The 19,839-nt window shown below is 41.6% G+C and overlaps 1 protein-coding gene across 6 annotated transcripts in view; it reads left to right on the top strand.

Moving 5' to 3' along the window:
* The first annotated feature begins 108 nt into the window (after positions 1–108).
* dnmt3ab (DNA (cytosine-5-)-methyltransferase 3 alpha b) overlaps positions 109–19,839 on the top strand; it is a 69,474-nt gene continuing 49,743 nt past the window's right edge. For all 6 annotated transcript variants that reach the window (XM_031828598.1, XM_031828597.1, XM_020487638.2 and 3 more), the window contains exons 1-4: positions 109–238; positions 1,733–1,929; positions 9,552–9,662; positions 17,273–17,726. In XM_031828598.1, the coding sequence (XP_031684458.1) occupies positions 1,846–1,929; positions 9,552–9,662; positions 17,273–17,726 (649 nt within the window). In that variant the 5' untranslated portion in view covers positions 109–238; positions 1,733–1,845. The remainder of the gene's footprint in view (positions 239–1,732; positions 1,930–9,551; positions 9,663–17,272; positions 17,727–19,839) is intronic.

Genomic DNA, 19,839 nt, shown 5'->3' with positions numbered 1-19,839 from the left:
GTAAGCTTACATTTTATAAAGATATTAATTAGCCCAATGGCAGTAGAGCAGCAGCCGTTACCCCACTACCTTTAGGACCTGGTGGAGACACGATCAGTCCGTTGGCCCCTGCAGTGTGAGCGGAGCATCTGGCGGAGTGCTGGCCGGCTGGGGAGGTGGAGGACGGGGAGAGAAGAAGAAGGAGTATCCGGGAGCAAGAGAAAACAAAAAGGGTCAGGCCTGGGACTTGGCAAAACGGGTAATGAACACCGTGACATAGCCCGTTATCACCAAACCCTCTGTAGGGGTAGCCTAACCTTTATCGGAACAGACACAGTCATGAGAGCCCTGAGAACGGAAGGCAGATTGGCTGCACTCGATTGTGCTGAAGGGAAACAGATAGCCGTTTTGTGCTTTTGCAGATGTGGAGACTGACGATTAGACATTGTGATATGCACTTGAACTTGATGACGGCGTATTTGTAGACACAGAACGGCGATTGTTGCTACAGAATACCGGCCCGTCTGAACATAACGGGGTTTTATCCTTCAAATTGTTGTGGCCTATAAATGGGATAGGCTACAGTCCACCGGTTTACAGATGATGATTTCCCCTTCAAATACGTGTAAAACTTTGTAATTTAGCCTTGACGAGTGACAAATGCAGGTGACCGCCAACCATGTGTGCACTGATAAAGTATTTAATTCAATCATAATTGTTAGAATGTATCAGATTTGAGTTTTGTGCTGACAATGGAACAGTAGGCCGTAACACTGAATCCACACTCATTTTGTATATTTAAAAAAAGTAACACGTTTTGTGGACGCAATGTCATTATCCGCAAAATGTGTGTCTGTTCACGAAAAAAATCGAACCGTGCATTTACACGTTAACAACACTGATACATTTACCAATATGTTAAAATGCCTATTGACTATCGCTCCAGTCTGTTCTAAATGTTGCATTCACGCTACATTTGTACCAATGTGTCAGAAAGTCTGCCTGTGTGTGTGCGTGGGTGAAAGTGTATCTTGAGCACTTTAAACACCGGCGGTTATCGGTGGTGTAGGACTAAGCTAGTTAAAATGGGGGCAATGACCAAAACACCAAGGACGTTTAGCCTATAACAAGACTAGGCCTATATCACAAGCCTTCTGGAGAAATGACTGAAAAGTGTTACTTTTACAATCAACATTAGTACTGTAAATAGGCTCTAAAGTGCGCATTTTAGGCTTTTGATCTCAATTAGGTAAAGAGGTTGTAGGCTATAGTGGGCTAGTCTAGGCCTTGCCTGCAGTCTGTGCAAAGCACTAAGTCTAGTTTGAAAAGACGGGCTATAATGAAAATTTAATATGCATATAGACTGTAATATGCATATTGCATATACTGCATATAACTTGTTTTCAATAAGACCATAGGCCCTACACACGTGTTATATTGTGTGTGTAAGAGAAACTGGAGAAACTAGAGCGAACGGACACTTCTCAGCATCCTAGACTAAATGTAAAGACATGGATCATTTGTCCCTAATAGGCCCTACTGTTGCCTAATCAGATCACTGCAGTTAGTAGGGAGACTGTTATTGATTGAATCCATTGCGTAGGCTAGAATAATGTTCAACTTAATACAAAAACTAAAGAAGAATAATAAAGTTACAATATTAAAATAATAAATACTTATGTTTTTGTCCTTATTTTATGTATTGCCAGTTTTTCAGCATGAATGATTCAATTTGTTGTTCTTCATATTGCAGGGGAGGATCATCGATCACCATTTTTTTTTTTCCCATTTATTTTATTCATCCAATTTTGAAGCTTCTTCTGATTTCCGTTAAGAATATCATCCACACGATTTGCACTCTTAGCGATGCCGTCCAACACTGTTGCCACCGCCAACACCGCTGCGTTCAAAAACTCTGACTACACCCGTGATGCACCTGGGAACAGAATGGTAAGAAACAAACAGCCGTGTGATGCAAATTCGACTGTCGTTAAAGCACTATAGTGTGCTATTACGTTATAACAGTGTGTATTACAAATGTATTATAACATGTCATCAGAGATCAGAGGTCTTATCATGGACTTTTTTTGTTTGTTGCATCATTAACCTGAACCACTGTGTAATTGATTCTATTCATTTATTGGGGGAAATAAATGGAATTTACAACCCAGAGGATAACACATTTAAAGCAATTCTCTTGCTTCCAACATGGTCCCAGATGGAATACACGTCATTTCCATATTATTTCCACTTCATTTCCATATCGAGAATAGACATACCACAAAATACACCCAGCAGATTTTGCCATTGTAGGTAAGGCTTCATATAGTTCAATGAATCGATACGCTGTACAGTTGTACTACACACATCATAAAATGTCACGCTGGATCACTGTGAGTCAGCCACCCATGATCTCTCGTCAACAGAATACGTAACATAAGTGGCATCTGACCAAATTACTCAAGATTTTAGTTCTGGGTTAACCATGATTAACCACCCATTACCCACATTAACAACAGTGACAACTGGGGATGTGAAAGGGCTTTATAAATACATTTGATCGATTGCCCCCCCCCCCCCCCCCCTCCCTGATGGGACTCAATCCCATCAGTGTAGGTCATGCTTTGGTGATATTACGGGTATATTTATCAATAATCACCACTTTAGCTCAGACCAAACCCATAGATATTGGTGACCAGTGTCTATCGGTCATCTGTCTAATGTATGTTGCTATGTCCTCTACCTAGGGTTAACCAGCTTCTAGGGAAATCAATGAAGAGACACTCCTAAATGCTGGACGCTTATTAGTCAATATAACCAATTAGCAATATCACCAATATCAGTTGGAGCACAGAGAATTGAGCCGTAGATAATAGCCTATTAGTTTCCAGTCACCACTGTCTATATGTCATCTAATATATGTGGTTAACCAAGTTCTATAAAATCAATAAGGAGACACTATAGGACCCCTAGTGATGAAAATATGAAACGTCTGTAACATGATCGCATAGGCCTACTGTACACAGTAGTTAAAGCATCCTTATCCACCCCCCATGGTAGCTTTCTGTATTATGTGCTGATTGTGCCTGTTAGAAAGATGCCACTGGTTTGCTAGTGTGACGTGGGGCGTTGGCTGTTGTATGATGAGCCTGCCAGCCAACTGCTGTGTTATACTGGGGCATTTCCTCTCTTCCTCTCTCCTCTATGACACTCTCCTCCCATCACACTGCCTGCCCAATGTATTCTTGTTGCTAAGCAACAGCCATTGCCTTAAATAAACCGACTTCCGACTGAAAATAGTGCCAGAGATAGCGAATAGTGCCAGAGTATGTTATAGGGTTCACACAAGGCAATAACAAATAGTAATTGTATTTTATGCTTTGTAGTGCTTTTTGAATTGCCATTTTTACATATTTTAGTCATGTGTTGTAATGGTGTGTTGTGTTTCATTGAACATTTTCAGGATTTTGTCAACACAACACGAGACTACATGCCCATGGAATCAGACAGTGAGGCATCATTTAGGGCTGCATACAGACATTCCCTATTCTAGAATTACGCCCTTGCGATTACCTTCTTTCCACGCTTGGTGATTTTTGCCATTTTGTGACAAGGGGGTTGGTGACAGCTAATCCCTTATAGAATGGCAATAGGGGTGCATGCAGTGCCAATACTCCTTTGGTGGAGGCAGGCTTAACCAGGCACTAGGGCTGTGTCCCAAATGGCACCCATATTCCCTCTATAGTGTACTACTTTTGACCAGGGTCCATAGGGAACTGTGTAGGGAATAAGATGCATTTGGGACGCAGCCCAAGATAGGAGGAGGAGGGAAATCACTGCTGGAGAAATAAACAACAATGAAAATGCAAAATCACAATTTTATGAATCTAATGTCAAATTAGAGGACATTGTGAATGATTTGAAATATTGTATATGAATCCAGGTCTCGCCCAAGTCATATTAAACAAAACAAGGTTTTCAGGTCAGTCGATTTCCATGTACTAGATACTAGATTTACTACAAATAATGTGACTAGATAATGTGGCTGCCTTTTTGTTGTTGACTGTGGTCCATCCCCTTTAAAAAGCCACGGCTGTTTTTCATCACCTGCTCCCAGTAGCTCCCACCTCGTGATGCCGATAGCTGGTTGCTACGCAGGATTTGGTCTACTTCAATGAATTGTTCAAGCTTGTCTCCCTTCTTTCCCCAAACAACACACCCACTAAGACACTCAGTGAGTTAATATTGAGGCCCTGGGTCTGTATTTACAAAAAGAGTCTCAGTCAGAGTAGGAGTGCTGATCTAGGATCAGGTCCCGCGGTCCATATCAACTGATCAGCACTCTGAGATGATTTATACAAGCCCAGAGCAACCCCAGGGGTGCTGGGTGAGGGTGGATATAGGGCCTTTTCTTAGGGGGAAGACACAGTTGTATTCATCAAAGGAAATGTGCAGGAGGGGGTCCACACCAGGGCTGTGACGGTCATAAAATTTAGTCAGACGGTGATTGTCAAGCAAATAACTGTCGGTCTCACGGTAATTGACCGTTAGTTAACACAAACACATTTAGCATCTCCTGGCTTCCACACATAGAATTACAAGCCATTTAAAAAGGTCTTAATAAATCCATGTAATATAACCTACACCTTCACAATAAATCCATTATTTATTTTAGACAGGTCTAAAGAAACATGATATGAAGAAAATGTTGTCTATTTCAGAAGAAAATAATAGCATATTCTGATACTCTGAGTTGTCCTGATGTTAGGGTCCTTATGTGACTATGTCAAATGGCTGTGGGCTACACTAGTTCATTTAGCAGACAAGATTTGCTCATAATTCTGTGGCATTATTTTACATTATTTTATAGTATGAAGAATACAACTGAACAAAGCTGAATAAAATCTAAATATTTTCTCCTAACGATTTGAGGGAGTGCCCACATGCGGCTATTCTGTGTTGAGCGGTTAACAAAGAAATAGATATTCCTATATGCTTGATTTAGAGTTAATGTAACTTTAATTGTTCTACAAAGCTTGGGCTATATGTTTTGATTTTTAATACTTTGTAAGGCTGCATGATGAGAGACTAATGATGATTTGAAAAAAGTTGCTTGAAAGGCATGAGCTCTGTTTTTTTTTGTTGCCCAGGCTGTACACACTACATCAGTCACTCATTCACAATTTGACAAACACTTGATAATGCCTTGAATTCCACGGCCGCATCCCCATTGTGGCCGTAAAGAAACCCTAAATAAATCCATGCCTTTAGGGCCTGGAGTGCTGCGTTGTGCTCTTCTCCCTGAGTGTGCTGCGCAATCCAAACCGTCTCTCACTCACACGGCTCTCCGTCACGTGATCAGGACTTTCTCACAGGCTACAAGTGAAGACAGACACATCAGGGACACAACTGCTTGCATCCTTATCCAATTCCGAGGTGCATATTGAAGATATTGGATGAAATGTCCACATTTAACTTTTCGTCAGCCAACAAGATGAGTAGGCCTAGCGAACAGCAAAAGCATGAGCCTATATCTACTATATAGTAGATATAGTAGTAGAAAAGTCAAACCTCTTATATTCTGTGCCAGAAATAAATATTCCACACAGTCTGGGACAGTTGTGGGATGCGATAGATCCCAAATTATTACAACCACTAGCATCAAAAAAAAATTCATGCAATGTGGCTAACGCAACAGATCAGAACGTTTACCTCAAAATGTTGATTAACTATTAGGCTATGTCTCCACATTATAAGCTCAACAATGCACACGTTAGTAGGCTATAAGCACAAATGTTCCATTACAAGTAAAACACCATTCTATAAAGTGACCACAAATGCGATTATGCATGTAATGCTTTTATTAAAAAGGTGCATTTTTATGGTGAAAATTATCTTACCCAATCTTGGAATTCACACACTACTTATAGGCTTTCCACCCCTTATGAATCAGATTATTGTGCTTAATTTTAGGCTATTATTAGGCTAATATTGTAACCCATCAGACTATTCTTGATTGAATATTATCTTTACATATACTAACTAATATACAGTTGAAGTCTTGTCGGTTAGGACATCTACTTTGTGCATGACACAAGTAATTTTTCCAACAATTGTTTCCAGACTTATTATTTCACTTATAACTCACTGTATCACAATTCCAGTGGGTCAGAAGTTTACATATTCTAAGTTGACTGTGCCTTTAAACATCTTGGAAAATTCCAGAAAATTATGTCATGGCTTTAGAAGCTTCTGATAGGCTAATTGACATAATTTGAGTCAATTGGAGGTGTACCTGTGAATGTATTTCAAGGCCTACCTTCAAACTCAGTGCCTCTTTGCTTGACATCATGGGAAAATCAAAAAAAAGTCAGCCAAGAGCTCAGAAAAGCAATTGTAGACCTCTACAAGTCTGGTTCATCCTTGGGAGCAATTTCCAAACACCTGAAGGTACCACGTTCATCTGTACAAACAATAGTACGCAAGTATAAACACCATGGGACCACGTAGCCGTCATACCGCTCAGGAAGGAGACGCGTTCTGATGAACATACTTTGATGCGAAAAGTGCAAATCAATCCCAGAACAACAGCAAAGGACCTTGTGAAGATGCTGGAGGAAACAGCTACAAAGGTATCTATATTCACAGTAAAAACAAGTCCTATATCGCCATAACCTGAAAGGCTGCTCAGCAAGGAAGAAGCCACTGCTCCAAAACCGCCATAAAAAGGCCAGACTACAGTTTGCAACTGCACATGGGTACAAAGATCGTACTTTTTGGAGAAATTTCCTCTGGTCTGATGAAACAAAATATAACTTTTCGGCCATATTGACCATCGTTATGTTTGAAGGATAAAGGGGGAGACTTGCAAGCCGAAGAACACCATCCTAACCTTGAAGCACGGGGGTGGCAGCATCATGTTGTGGGGGTGCTTTGCTGCAGGAGGGACTGGTGCACTTTCCAAAACAGATGACATCATGAGGCAAGAAAATTATGTGGATATATTGAAGCAAAATCTCAAGACATCAGTCAGGAAGTTAAAGCTTGGTCGCAAATGGGTCTTCCAAATGAACAATGACCCCAAGCATACTTCCAAAGTTGTGGGAAAATGGCTTAAGGAGAACAAAGTCATGGTATTGGAGTGGCCATCACAAAGCCCTGACCTCAATCCTATAGAAAATATGTGGGCAGAACTGAAAAAGCGTGTGCGAGCAAGGAGGCCTACAAACATGACTCAGTTACAAGAGCTCTGCCCGGAAGAATGGGCCAAAATTCACCCAACTTATTGTGGGAAGCTTGTGGAAGGCTACCTGAAACGTTTGACCCAAGTTAAACAATTAAAAGGCAATGCTACCAGGTACTAATTGAGTGTATGTAAACTTCTGATGCACTGGGAATGTGATGAAAGAAATTCAAGCTGAAATAAATAATTATCTCTACTATTATTCTGACATTTTACATTCTTAAAATAAAGTGGTGATCCTAACTGAACTAAGACAGGGATTTTTTTACTAGGATTAAATGTCAGGAAATGTGAAAAACTGAGTTTAAATATATTTGGCTAAGGAGTATGTAAACTTCCGACTTTAACTGTGTGTGACATTTGTTTTGATTTAGAATGTACCGTTATCATGCACCTGTCTCGAAACAGGGACAGTGTGAAAAAATACACATCATCTATCCACTTGAATAGTGAATGGAGGACAGTTTTCCCGTGGATAATTTTCATGCCAGCCATGTAGGCTATACTCTTGTTGTAAATATAAGCAATGTGCTTGATATTAGGAAAGTTGAGAAATAACTATAGTAGGCCTAGCCTATAGAAAGCTGATGGGATCCTCCTCTTTCTATTAGCGGCCATCACTCTGTTTTCTCCCGCATAGCCTATAAAAATGTTGAGCAACGTGAGATCATTGATTCGATTTTCGAATATATTTGCATTGATGTCAGAGTGATTAGAGGGACAATAGAGTGCTGAGTACCAGACATTTACCACGTTTGGTAGGCTACTAACAACCATCAGCAGCATCAGAGCTTGGAGAAGCCTAATTACCGTGACTAAACGGTCACGTTGATTTTGACTGCCTTCATTACTCGTGACCACCAGTGTGGCGGTAATACGGTCACTGCAACAGCCCTAGTCCACACACACACATACACACACACGCACACACACACACACACACACACACACACACACACACACACACACACACACACACACACACACACACACACACACACACACACACACACACACACACACACACACACACACACACACACACACACACACACACACACACACACACACTCCCACAGTGTCTTTGTAACAGTGTCATTAGGGAATGTATCTCAGTGAGGTCAGGCTCTGTGGTAGTAGCTAAAGCTATAGCTCTCACTTCACCCAGACTCAAAGGGACATGTCATTCAAATCCCATCTGTCCCATTGTCTCTCTTCATCCTAAAGAAGCACAGGATAGAGACCTATTGAGAGAGAGAGTCCCTAAACTGTTCAAGAGTTGTAATGTATACTGCATACTGAACAGGGTTGAGGTCAATTCCATTTAAATTCCAGTCAATTCAGACAGTAAACTACATTCCAATTCCACATTTTTGTCATTACAAAACAATTAAGTGAATTGGAATTGGAATGAGAACTTCAGTGTACTTCCTGAATTGAAATGGAATTGACCCCAACCCTGTACAGTATACAGTTGCACTATAATTAGAATCACATTACACATTGCCTCTCAATCCTATGGGTGATGTTTACTTACTATGCATTTCGTTTTAACTGGGTACTTGTGATTCTAATCTGTTAATGTGCATTTGTTAAGAGTTGGAATATATACTGTTTACATAAGAGCTAATCAGTAAATTCAGGGTACATTTTTGGGGTCAAAGTAGACACATTCAATAAGCTAGTTGATAGTAGTTAGATAGCTAGTTGAATGATGTCACATTTTGTTGTATGGTTGGTTTGTGATTCTACCTGACTCTACTGTGATTCTATGAGATTCTACCTGATTCTACTGTGATTCTATGTGATTCTACTGTAATTGTATCTGATTATACCTGACTCTTCTGTGATTCTATCTGATTCTACTGTGATTCTATTGTGATTCTAACTGATTCTACTGTGATTATATTGTGATTCTACCTGATTCTACTGTATTTCTATTGTGATTCTACCTGATTCTACTGTGATTCTATTGTGATTCTACCTGATTCTACTGTGATTCTATTGTGATTCTACCTGATGTTACTGTGATTCTATGTGATTCTACTGTAATTGTATCTGATTATACCTGACTCTTCTGTGATTCTATCTGATTCTACTGTAATTCTCTTTGATTCTGTAATTCTTCCTGATTCTACTGTCCTTTTATTTGACTCTACTTTGATTCTACCTGATTTTGCTTAGATTTCCTCTGATTCTACTGTGACGCTCCCTGATTCTACTGTGATTCAACCTGATTCTTCATTACGAGGATGAAAACGGTGTGTTGTGTGTTTTCTTTTGACAGAGCGAGATTGATAATATTGTGTTGTGTGTTGTCGTTTGACAGAGCGAGAGCACGAGACTGGACAAGGAGCCGGAACCAGAGGAGAAGCCAGCTAAAAGCAACACCAGCTGTAAAGTGGTCAGGCCTGCTGGGAGGAAACGCAAGCCGATACCTGTGAGTAGATCATCTGTGATAATATCTTTATTGGGCTTTTCCATTTCTTTCATAACCATCAATGGAGAAAGATCGCGCGGACCTGAAGACTACACATGTCGTAGGTTTATTGTAAAACAAGCTAAATTTACAATTTGGTTAATTAAAATGATCCCAGATATGTTTGTAAACAACAGTTCAAGTTTCAAGTTCATTTGCCATATGCCATCGGTCCTATAGCATACACTATGTGTTTAGAGTCATTGCAAAGGGATCTCTTACGAAACTCCATCACGCAAAGTGACATTGTGCCTCAGTGTTTTCACAGCTGTGAGATGCTTGTATAGCAGTCATAGGGGAAATCACTGTGCCAGAGAATAGGCATTTGAAATGATTTTACAATTCGAATAATATCATTACATTATTTCAGATATCTGGATAGTCGAAAAACATGTTTTTCTGTAACTTTGTTTAAACTTGGACACTTGTTCGCTGCGCACCTTGTGCAACTCGGCGGCAGGGCGGGGGGTGGGCAGGGGTCGGTGTGGCGGACTAAACTCCACTCCATGGTGAAGGAAGTTCATGATGAGACCAGGCTTTGTGGAATCTAGCTTTGACTACATCGATTTGTCCAAGGTCAATACTTTAAAATAAATATATATATATATATATATATATCTATGAAATGCCCACCTAGTACCTATGTTTGTCCTCTGTCGTTGCGTGCCTGTCTTTGTTTGCTGAAATCCATACTTTTTTCTATAAACATTAAATCAAACACAATCACCGACTGTTTCCTTATTGAGAAGGATAATGGGCCATTGTCGGAGATAGATTCTACAAAGCCTGGTCTCAGCTCCACGGCGCTGGTGAAGTTCATCATAAATGGACCCTGGTTCGATCACAACCGGCCGTGATTGGGAGTCCCATAGGGCGGCGCACAATTGGCCCAGCGTCGTCTGGGTTAGGGTTTGGCCCGGGGAAGGCCGCCATTGTAAATAAGTTAAATAAATAAAAAAATTAAGTATATGTGGCCAAGATTGATTTCAGCATAATTTTGTTGTTCTTGGTGTTATGGTAGTTAACACCATGATTGGGCTGAGTTTCCTGATATTCCATGTCTGTCTTGTCTATGACCTCTGTGACCTTTGGCAGGGGGGCAGTTGTAGATCACTGGGTTGTGTTTCGTAACACCCCTGTGCTGACAGAAAGTGTAATGTTAAATTTCTCACACACACTGTCTCTCACTCTCTCTCTCACTCTCTCTCTCACTCTCTCTCTCACTCGTTCTCTCTTCCTTGTTGTTGTTAAATGCTATCTCTTTTTCAAATGTCAGTGAGAAATCAGTGGAATTTGATTTCAGAACACCTTTCTGAAAATAGCTTGACAAATAGCAGTGGACATGTTTTTTTGTTCTACTCTGCATCACAGTATAATTAAGATTGGTTGCTCGAAGGAGACTAAGGAAGCAGTCATTAGTCATTAATAAGCAGTCATTAGTCTGATATAATCAAAACATTTTTCACAACATCTTCCATTTGAATGTTTTACAATCTAAAGTCTCCGATCTCATGTATTATTGTATTCTTTAATGGTTTATTCAGATCCCCATGAGCTTTTTCCCGAAGCAGAAGCTATTCTTCCTGGGGTTCACACAAAAAACATAAAACATGACAAGTAACAAAACACTAATGGACAAGAACAGTCACACAAATGTAAAATACAACAACATACAAATATAACTATAAAGTAATGTGTGTGGAGCTTGTGGGGCCAGTCACTTCGCGGCTTAGCCGTTGTTGCTCCTAGATGTTTCCACTTAGCTCTAGCAGGGCAGAAATGAGACGAACTGACTTGTTGGAAAGGTGGCATCCTATGACGGTGCCACGTTGAAAGTTACTGAGCTCTTCAGTAAGGCCATTCTACTGCCAATGTTTGTCTATGGGGATTGCATGGCTGTGTTCTCAATTTGATACACCTGTCAGAAACGGGTGTGGCTGAAATAGACGAATCCACTAATTTGAAGGGGTGTCCACATACGTTTGTATCTACACTACCGTTCAAAACTTTGGGGTCACATAGAAATGTCCTTGTTTTTGAAAGAAAATAACATCAAATTGATCAGAAATACAGTGTAGACATTGTTAATGTTGTAAATGACTTTTGTTGCTGGAATCGGCTGATTTTTAATGGAATAACTACATAGGCATAAAGAGGCCCATTATCAGCAACCATCACTCCTGTGTTCCAATGGCACGCTGTGTTAGCTAATCCAAATTTATCATTTTAAAAGGCAAATTAATCATTAGAAATCCCTTTTGCAATTATGTTAGCACAGCTGAAAACGGTTGTACTGATTAAAGAAGCAATAAAACTGGCCTTCTTTAGACTAGTTGAATATCTGTTTTGTGGGTTCGATTACAGGATCAAAATGGCCAGAAACAAAGAACGTTCTTCAGAAACTCGTCATTCTATTCCTGTTCTGAGAAATGAAGGCTATTCCATGCGAGAAATTGCCAAGAAACTGAAGATCTCGTACAACACTGTGTAATACACCCTTCACAGAACAGCACAAACTGTCTCTAACCAGAATAGAAAGAGGAGTGGAAGGCCCCGGTGCACAACTGTCCTTATTGCTATTAGCCCATAGAAAAGCATTGAAATACAGATTCATACTTGGAAAAACAGATCAGGAAACTATAGAACCATTTTTTTAGACATATTTAACCTATTTTTATTAGGCACTAAACGTCTTCCATACTATATATACAGTACTTCCTTTCATTTTTAAAAATGGTACCGGGCTACGTTCAGGCGAGTCTTGTGACGCTTGTGGCCGTCCTAGAGCAAAACAACTACACATACATGTTCGTATCCATTCGGATGCTACAGACGTTATCGTGAGAAGGCCGATTTTTGGGATGCCTCATGGTCTGACAAACACTGCTGTGGCTCTGCCAACTTTCAACGCAGATGTGGAAGGTCAATATCGGCGGATGCGGTGTATTGAGAGGCAGCCTATGCAAAAAGCCATGGCCTGTTCACCCAGCAATCATCCAGAAGGCGGGGTCAGTACAGGTGCATCAAAGCTGCGACTGAGAGACTGGAAAAAGAGCTTCTTTCTCAAGGAACAAACTGTTAAATAGTCATCACTCGCCGGCTACCACCCGGTTACTCAACCCTACACTTTAGAGGCTGCTGCCCTATACACATATACATATACTTACTGGCCACTTTAATAATGTTTACATACAGCTTTACTCATTTCATATGTAAATACTATATTCTATTCTACTGTATTTTAGGCAATGCCACTCCGACATTGCTCGTCCTAATATTTATATATTTCTTAATTCCATTCTTTTATTGTGTATTGTTACTAGATACTACTTCACTGTTGGAGCTAGGAACACAAGTATTTCGCTACACCCGCAATAACATCTGCTAAATATGCGTATGTGTATATGTGACCAATAATATTGGATTTGATTTGAGGGGACTAAAAAGATTTAGCATGGGCCCTCAGATCCACAAAAAGTTATACAGCTACACCATTGAGAGCATTTTGACTGGCTGCATCACCGCATGGTAGGACAAATGCTTGGCATCCAACCGCAAGCCGCTTCAGAGGGTAGCGTGTATGGCCTAGTACATCACTGGAATAATGGCGCCGAAGGAGATGGCTGCCGTTTTACGATTCTGTAACCAATTGTGCTATAGTGGTTTTTTTTGCGTTATTTGTAACTTATTTTGTACATAATGTTTCTGCCACTGTGGCTTATGACCGAAGACTCCTGAACATCTAATCAAAGGGCTTCCCAGACCCCTCTTTCATACTGCTGCTACTCTCTGTTTATAATCTATGCATAGTCACTTTAACTCTATTAGGCACTAAACCTACATGTACATATTACCTAAATTACCAGGCCGTGTCAGATGAAGACCATCAAATTGTCAAAGACTCCAGCCACCCTAGTCATAGACTCTTCTATCTGCTACCGCACAGCTAGCAGTACCGATGCACCAGGTCTGGAACCAACAGGACCCCAAACCATAAAACTGATAAATAGTTAACCATATACTGTAGCTAGCCAGACTCTCTGCATTGACCTCTTTTTGCACAACTCTTTTGACTCAACACATACTCTGCTGCTACTCTTATATATCCTGTTGCCTAGTCACAATAGCCCTAGCTGTGTGTACGTATCTACCTCAATTACCTCATACCCCTGCACACCGACTCGGTAAGGGTACCCCGTTTATACAGCAAAGTTATCGTTACTCATTGTGCATTTATTCCTTGTGTTATAATTGTTCCATTTTTCCCCCAGCATTTTCGGGAAGGGCCCAGCAGTAAGCATTTTACTGTTAGTCCACGCCTGTTGTTTATGAAGCATGTGACAAATAACATTTGATTTGATTTGAGTGATAATCTGGATCATATTACAGGCATTAGTCACAGATAGAAGCTTCCTCTTGAGAGGACAACTAGTTGCTAACCAGTCAATGTTCAGGTCACCCAGAAAATAGACCTCTCTGTTAACATCACACACACTATCAAGCGTTGCACACATATTATCCAAATACTGACTGCTAGCAATTGGTGGCCGATAGTAGCACCCAAAAAGAAGAAGAGGAGGAAATACTAGATCCTGTGTGTGTCTGTATTTCTGTCTATTTCTCACACTCAGCCTCTTGTCTGTCCGTCTGTCCCTCTGAGACGATGGCTGCTTCAAAATGCTGTTGTCAGTGTTGACAGACAGAGAAGGCATTCTCATCTCGTTAGACATGCCCTACTTTCCTCTGCTGTGACCCAGTAATTGTCTCCGAAACAAATTTGAACACTATTTTTAGGCAGTGGTCTAGCAGAGACACTGTGGCGACAAGACCCCTCCCCCATCTCTCTCAAATGTGGGTCTGTCTGTAAACTAGGGTAAGCGTGACGATTTCTTGTAACAGCTGTTGATAAGTCATTGATAATAATCTGCCAATGCTTTTCGTGTCATTACATATATTATATATATATATATATATATATATATATATATTAGTTAAGATTCACGAGTTGATTTAAAACCTATGTTTAACCCTTTACCACGAAGGGTCGTCTTGACGGATTTGTATGAAATCATGTGACATAAAACACTACTTTTCTGTCCTTGCATTTATGGCCGTGTAAATTGTCATTATATCATATATTAAGCATTAATCAGTTAAATTAGACATTGAACCTGAACCCTGTAAGAATCCTGGATCAAGCTGTCTGACAGTTTTTTTGTATAGAGATTTCAGATATGCAGTGTAACTATGTAACATTTCGTATCTCCTTATGTTACTGGGTGAAAACGGTTTTCATGGGCACACAAATCCCAGATAATAAATGTGATTGCAGAATCCAATGCTTTAAACCGATAAAGTCACCTTCCCTTGATACTTAAAACGTGATCTGATCAGGGAAGGCATTTTCTGAATGACAGACAGCTGCTGTGATGGCGCATGCAATGCAACACCAGCCCAAGTGCTGGTGAAAAAGGTGTTCGTGAAGGAATGTCCAGAATATGTTGGTGTCTCATTGATTCCCCCAGTGAAGACAGTTGGATCTAATATCCCCAGAGAATTGATATTGATCATCTGTTGTTGTCTGCTTGATTTACAGCAGTATCCCGTTAGATTTAACAGAGAAAGCATCAATGTAATGTGTTTACGGTTTCATATGTTCCTGTGCCTCGGATTGGACGCCGAGTCTACCGTGCGCAATCGTGTAGGATAGACTATTGCACAACACCCAACGCTAATCCGATTATTTATTTGGGATATAACGACAACAAATGACATAGCCTAGTGGGCTTCTTCACAGTATGATCTGGTAATGAAATAACATGACATACATTTTGTTTTCCATGTTACACCTTGAATTTTAAACATTACAAGGAGCCTGAAGGAGCCTACATGAACTTGGAGTACTTGAATAGGCCTACCTTGAAATGTTTTATTTTTTAAATCCTTTTTTTGCGAGAGATGGCAAACTTTCGTTTGTTTCCCACGACTTCAATTGGAGGGTGTCATTGCGCTACTCTGTTGAGGTAAAACCATGTGAGGTGCTTTCTTCAACTTGGCTTCCTGTAGAAGTCCTCTCGTTAAAAAAGGAACCAGGTCCCTTTCTCATTATTAAAACAGTGATGGTGAGAATCAAATGTTAAGATAAATGCTACTGGTATTCATGGCTGTATTATGCCAGGAATACGAGTACATCACTAACTGATTTGTTGGTTAAAGGCTTGTACAGTAAGTAAGCATATCACGGTAACCTGTTGTATTCGGCGCATGTGACAAATACAATTAGATTTGATTCAATGCCTGCGTCGGCCACACAGATAGGCAGCAGAAGAATCGGGTTCTATATTAGGCCCTACATGTACAATTATATAAATTATACAATTGTATAACATTAAGTTATTGAAAAAGTCCTTGAAGTTGACCTGCCAATGTCTGTATGAACCCTGCTTAAAGGATGCACACTGAGTGTACAAAACATTATGAACACCTGCTCTTTCCATGACATAGACTGACCAGGTGAATCCATGTGAAAACTATGATCCCTTTTGATGTCACTCAATATTAAGAAGGTGTTCCTAATGTTTGGCGTAGTCAGTGTATAGTCCTAAACCTATGTTGACGTATAGGTGGATTTATGGGCCAATTTGCATATATTCACCCTTATTCCTCTAAGTACACATGTGGAGCTGTATGAAAATCTATTTTTTATTTTAGTTTCAAACCATTTACAAATGTTTATCCCAATGTCACACATAGGCCCCATTATTTACAGAAAGACCCATGACCTCTACTTTGAACATTTTGGAAATGAAATGAATACATTTCCTCACTAAGAAGAGGTGTAAATCAGGTGATGTACTTATCTTAAAAGAGTATTGGCTTGACATAAATATATGACATAGATATACAATGACATAGATTTACAATGTAGTCAAATCACGCCCCCGATAATCCCAGCCAGATAATCTCGTTTGGGTCTGCTATGGGGTCATTGGGTTCGGGAATCTCTGTGCTCCTGTTGGAACAGAGTAGTAAACACTTTTCTTTACAGACTGAAATGGTTTCTAGGGGCGAGTCCCCACGTCAATGTAGTATCCAAACAAAATTAAAGATTTCCTTCCTTTGACAAAAAGCCAACATTCCTCTCGTATTTCTGTGCTGCTGTAATGCGTTGAAGAACTCTACAAATGAGTTACAGCACTCAATGAATGCCCAGCCAGTTGAGTTCACAGGGTTTCCGACTGTAACCCGTTCAGTGCTGAGTAATACTAGAACCAACAAAAGGTTATTTGTGCAGCGTTACTGTATCAACTCAGGTGTACAGCTACAATGGTTATGGGAGGGAGCCTAACAGAACCTCAGGCTATTGAAGCATGTGATACAAATATACTGAGTTGTGCTTTTCTTTCAACTAAAGGTTAAAGCGATGCAGTGGAATAGAATAGATGTTACTTTATTATCCGCAAAGGGGACATTTTCAAACATTTCTAATAACGTGAAGTGATTGGCAATAATATCAACACTCAAATATAACCATCCCATTGTCTTGATTTATCGTCTTCCTTTGCCTGTAGGTGGAGGGCAGTGTGTCTGTGAAGGAGAGTGTGGTCGGAGGTGGGTGCAACAGTCGCACCGGGCTGGCAGCGGAGAGAGAGAGACAGTCTGTGTCTGTGGCGCAGGTGCACAATGGAGTCGTGAGCAGCGGGCACGCAGACAGAGACAGAACCCAGGCTGGTGCCCGCTGCTGCCCCAAGCAGGACAGGAAAGCTTCAGAGAAGAACGGGTTACCAGGCGCCCCTGGTACCCCCAGTGCCCCTGCCAGCCGGGCTGAGGACGCCCCCCCCGAAACCCACACCCTCCTATGTCAGAGCCGGAGCCTGAGTCCCCCCTCCCTGGAGAACGGGTTTCTACTGAGCCGGGAGCCGAGCCGGGACGAGCAGAACGACTCTGAAAAGGACAAAGAGGAGACTCTGCCAACTCCGCCGCGCAAGAAACGAGGCAGGCGGAAACTGGAGCGCCCAACGAAATGTGAGTCGTGTCTCCTGCTTGGTTATATTATTATCTTCGTTCTCACTACTTTCTTGGCACAGCCAGCTCTGCTCTGGCACCACTGACGGCCAATGCCAAAGGAATGAAAATGAATTCGCATTGAATGGATGTGAGTGGTTTCATGTTACTTGCTGTGGCCATTTTGAATTATTATTTGGTCGTGTTCAGTATGGATGAATTTAACACAGTAATGTAAAACATTTGAAATAACTTGTAATAGAAAGGGGGAGAGTGAGAGAGTCCTGCTCACTACCAGTCTGTTGTCATGACATAGAGATTAACCAATTTGCTAGCTTCCCCTCTCCCGCGTCGTGTTCATTAGGTCACACCATAGCAAAACTGGACAGGTGTTTCAGTTTGGTGCCTATTGAACTTTACCCTGGTCACCTCTGTGGCCCCCTCTTGTCTCTCTCCTCTCTCCTTCTCTTCCCTCTTCTCAGAGTTGCAGCCAGGCTATGACTTCCGTGTTCCTCTCCCACTCTCCCTCCCCCTCTTGCCCTCTTCTCTCCCATCCCCCTACACCCCCTCTCTCTCAGAGAGGTGCAGCCTGGGTGTGACCTTGATGAGGAGTAGAGTAAATAAAGCCCTGATAGAGCCCAGAGTAGAGAGAAGAGAGAGAGAGGAGAGCTTCCGTCTCCTGGCAACCTGCCTTCCTGCCCCTGTTCTGTTCTGTTGGGGCTGTGTGTGTGTGTGTGTGTGTGTGTGTGTGTGTGTGTGTGTGTGTGTGTGTGTGTGTGTGTGTGTGTGTGTGTGTGTGTGTGTGTGTGTGTGTGTGTGTGTGTGTGTGTGTGTGTGTGTCAGACAAGAGCTCAGGCTCAGGGAGCAGGTCTGGTGTGTGTTGTTGTGGCCGCTGCTCCTTGCGCTCTGTGTGTGTGTGTGTGTCTCTGTCGGGGGCACGCCAGGTGGATGGCACACAGCCCAGAGCAGAGCCACTTACACACTGAGTCTGCACTCTAATAACCTGATACACACACTGCCCTACATGCTGTGTAGCCAGCTTCCTATCTAAATGTACCTCTCCAAAACTGCATTGCAAAATCAGTGCTGGATGAATGATACAGGGATTGTATTTGGTTGTGCACATTCATTTAAAATGTAAATCACACTTTCACTGGAGTGAATAATACTGCTGTAGATAATTCAGTGTGATTATTCCGCATTCAATTAATACATTAGCTATACATTGATTGATGAATTCATCTCAGAGGAAGAGGAGAGGATGAGAGTATGGTGGATGGATGGATAGATAGGTGGAGGGATGGATCGAGGAGCGAGGGAGGGAGGGATGGATCGATAGATAACAGGCTGAATGGAAGGAGGGGGTTCTGCCATCCATCTGAAGAGCACAGCAGAGGAAGGATTGCAGCTTAGAGAGGAGGAGAAACAGAGGAATGGCATGAGCGCTAGCAAAACGAGTGCTGGAGGCAAGGTATAGGATGCCTCCCAAATGCACACTGTTCCTCATTTAGTGCACTATATAGGGAATAGGGTACCATTTGGGACAGATATATAGTAGCAGATAGCCTAGTGGTTAAGAGCATTGGGCCAGTAACCAAAGGGTTGCTGGTTCAAATCCCCGAGCCAGCAAGGTGGAAAAGTCTGCAGGTCTGCTCTTGAGCAAGGCAGTTAACCCCTAACAACAACTGTTCCCCGGGTACTGATGACATGGACGCAGATTAAGGTAGCCCCCCCTGACTAGATATCCCCTGTGTGTGGCGCCAGCCAGCTCTCCCTTCTCTCCTCTCCTTGCACCGCAACAGAAACTCCCTGATCTTGGTAGCAGCCCCCAAAGTAAAGTAACCCCCACTCTGCCTGCCTCGCCCACTGGTTATGTGGTAACGTATTCACATTGAGGAAGCACAGAGAGAGAGGTGGACAGGGAAAGGGAGAGAGGAAAATAGAGAGAGAGAGAGACAGAGAAAAGACAGAGAGGGGGGAAAGCGAGGTGGAGGCAGAAATTGAGAGTTTACCCAAGGGACCAAGTTGAAGAGAGACAGAGAGAAAAAAAACGAGAGAGGATCATGGTCTATCGTGTCTATGGTACTTCAGTGACAACACCAGGATAGTTGAAGGAGAAAACATGGGTTTGTTT

The sequence above is a fragment of the Oncorhynchus kisutch genome, linkage group LG7, assembly GCF_002021735.2.
Source record: "Oncorhynchus kisutch isolate 150728-3 linkage group LG7, Okis_V2, whole genome shotgun sequence".
Classification (NCBI taxonomy): Eukaryota; Metazoa; Chordata; class Actinopteri; order Salmoniformes; family Salmonidae; genus Oncorhynchus; species Oncorhynchus kisutch.
The sequence above is the reverse complement of the archived record's forward strand: the minus strand, read 5'-3'. Positions and strand labels throughout refer to the sequence as shown.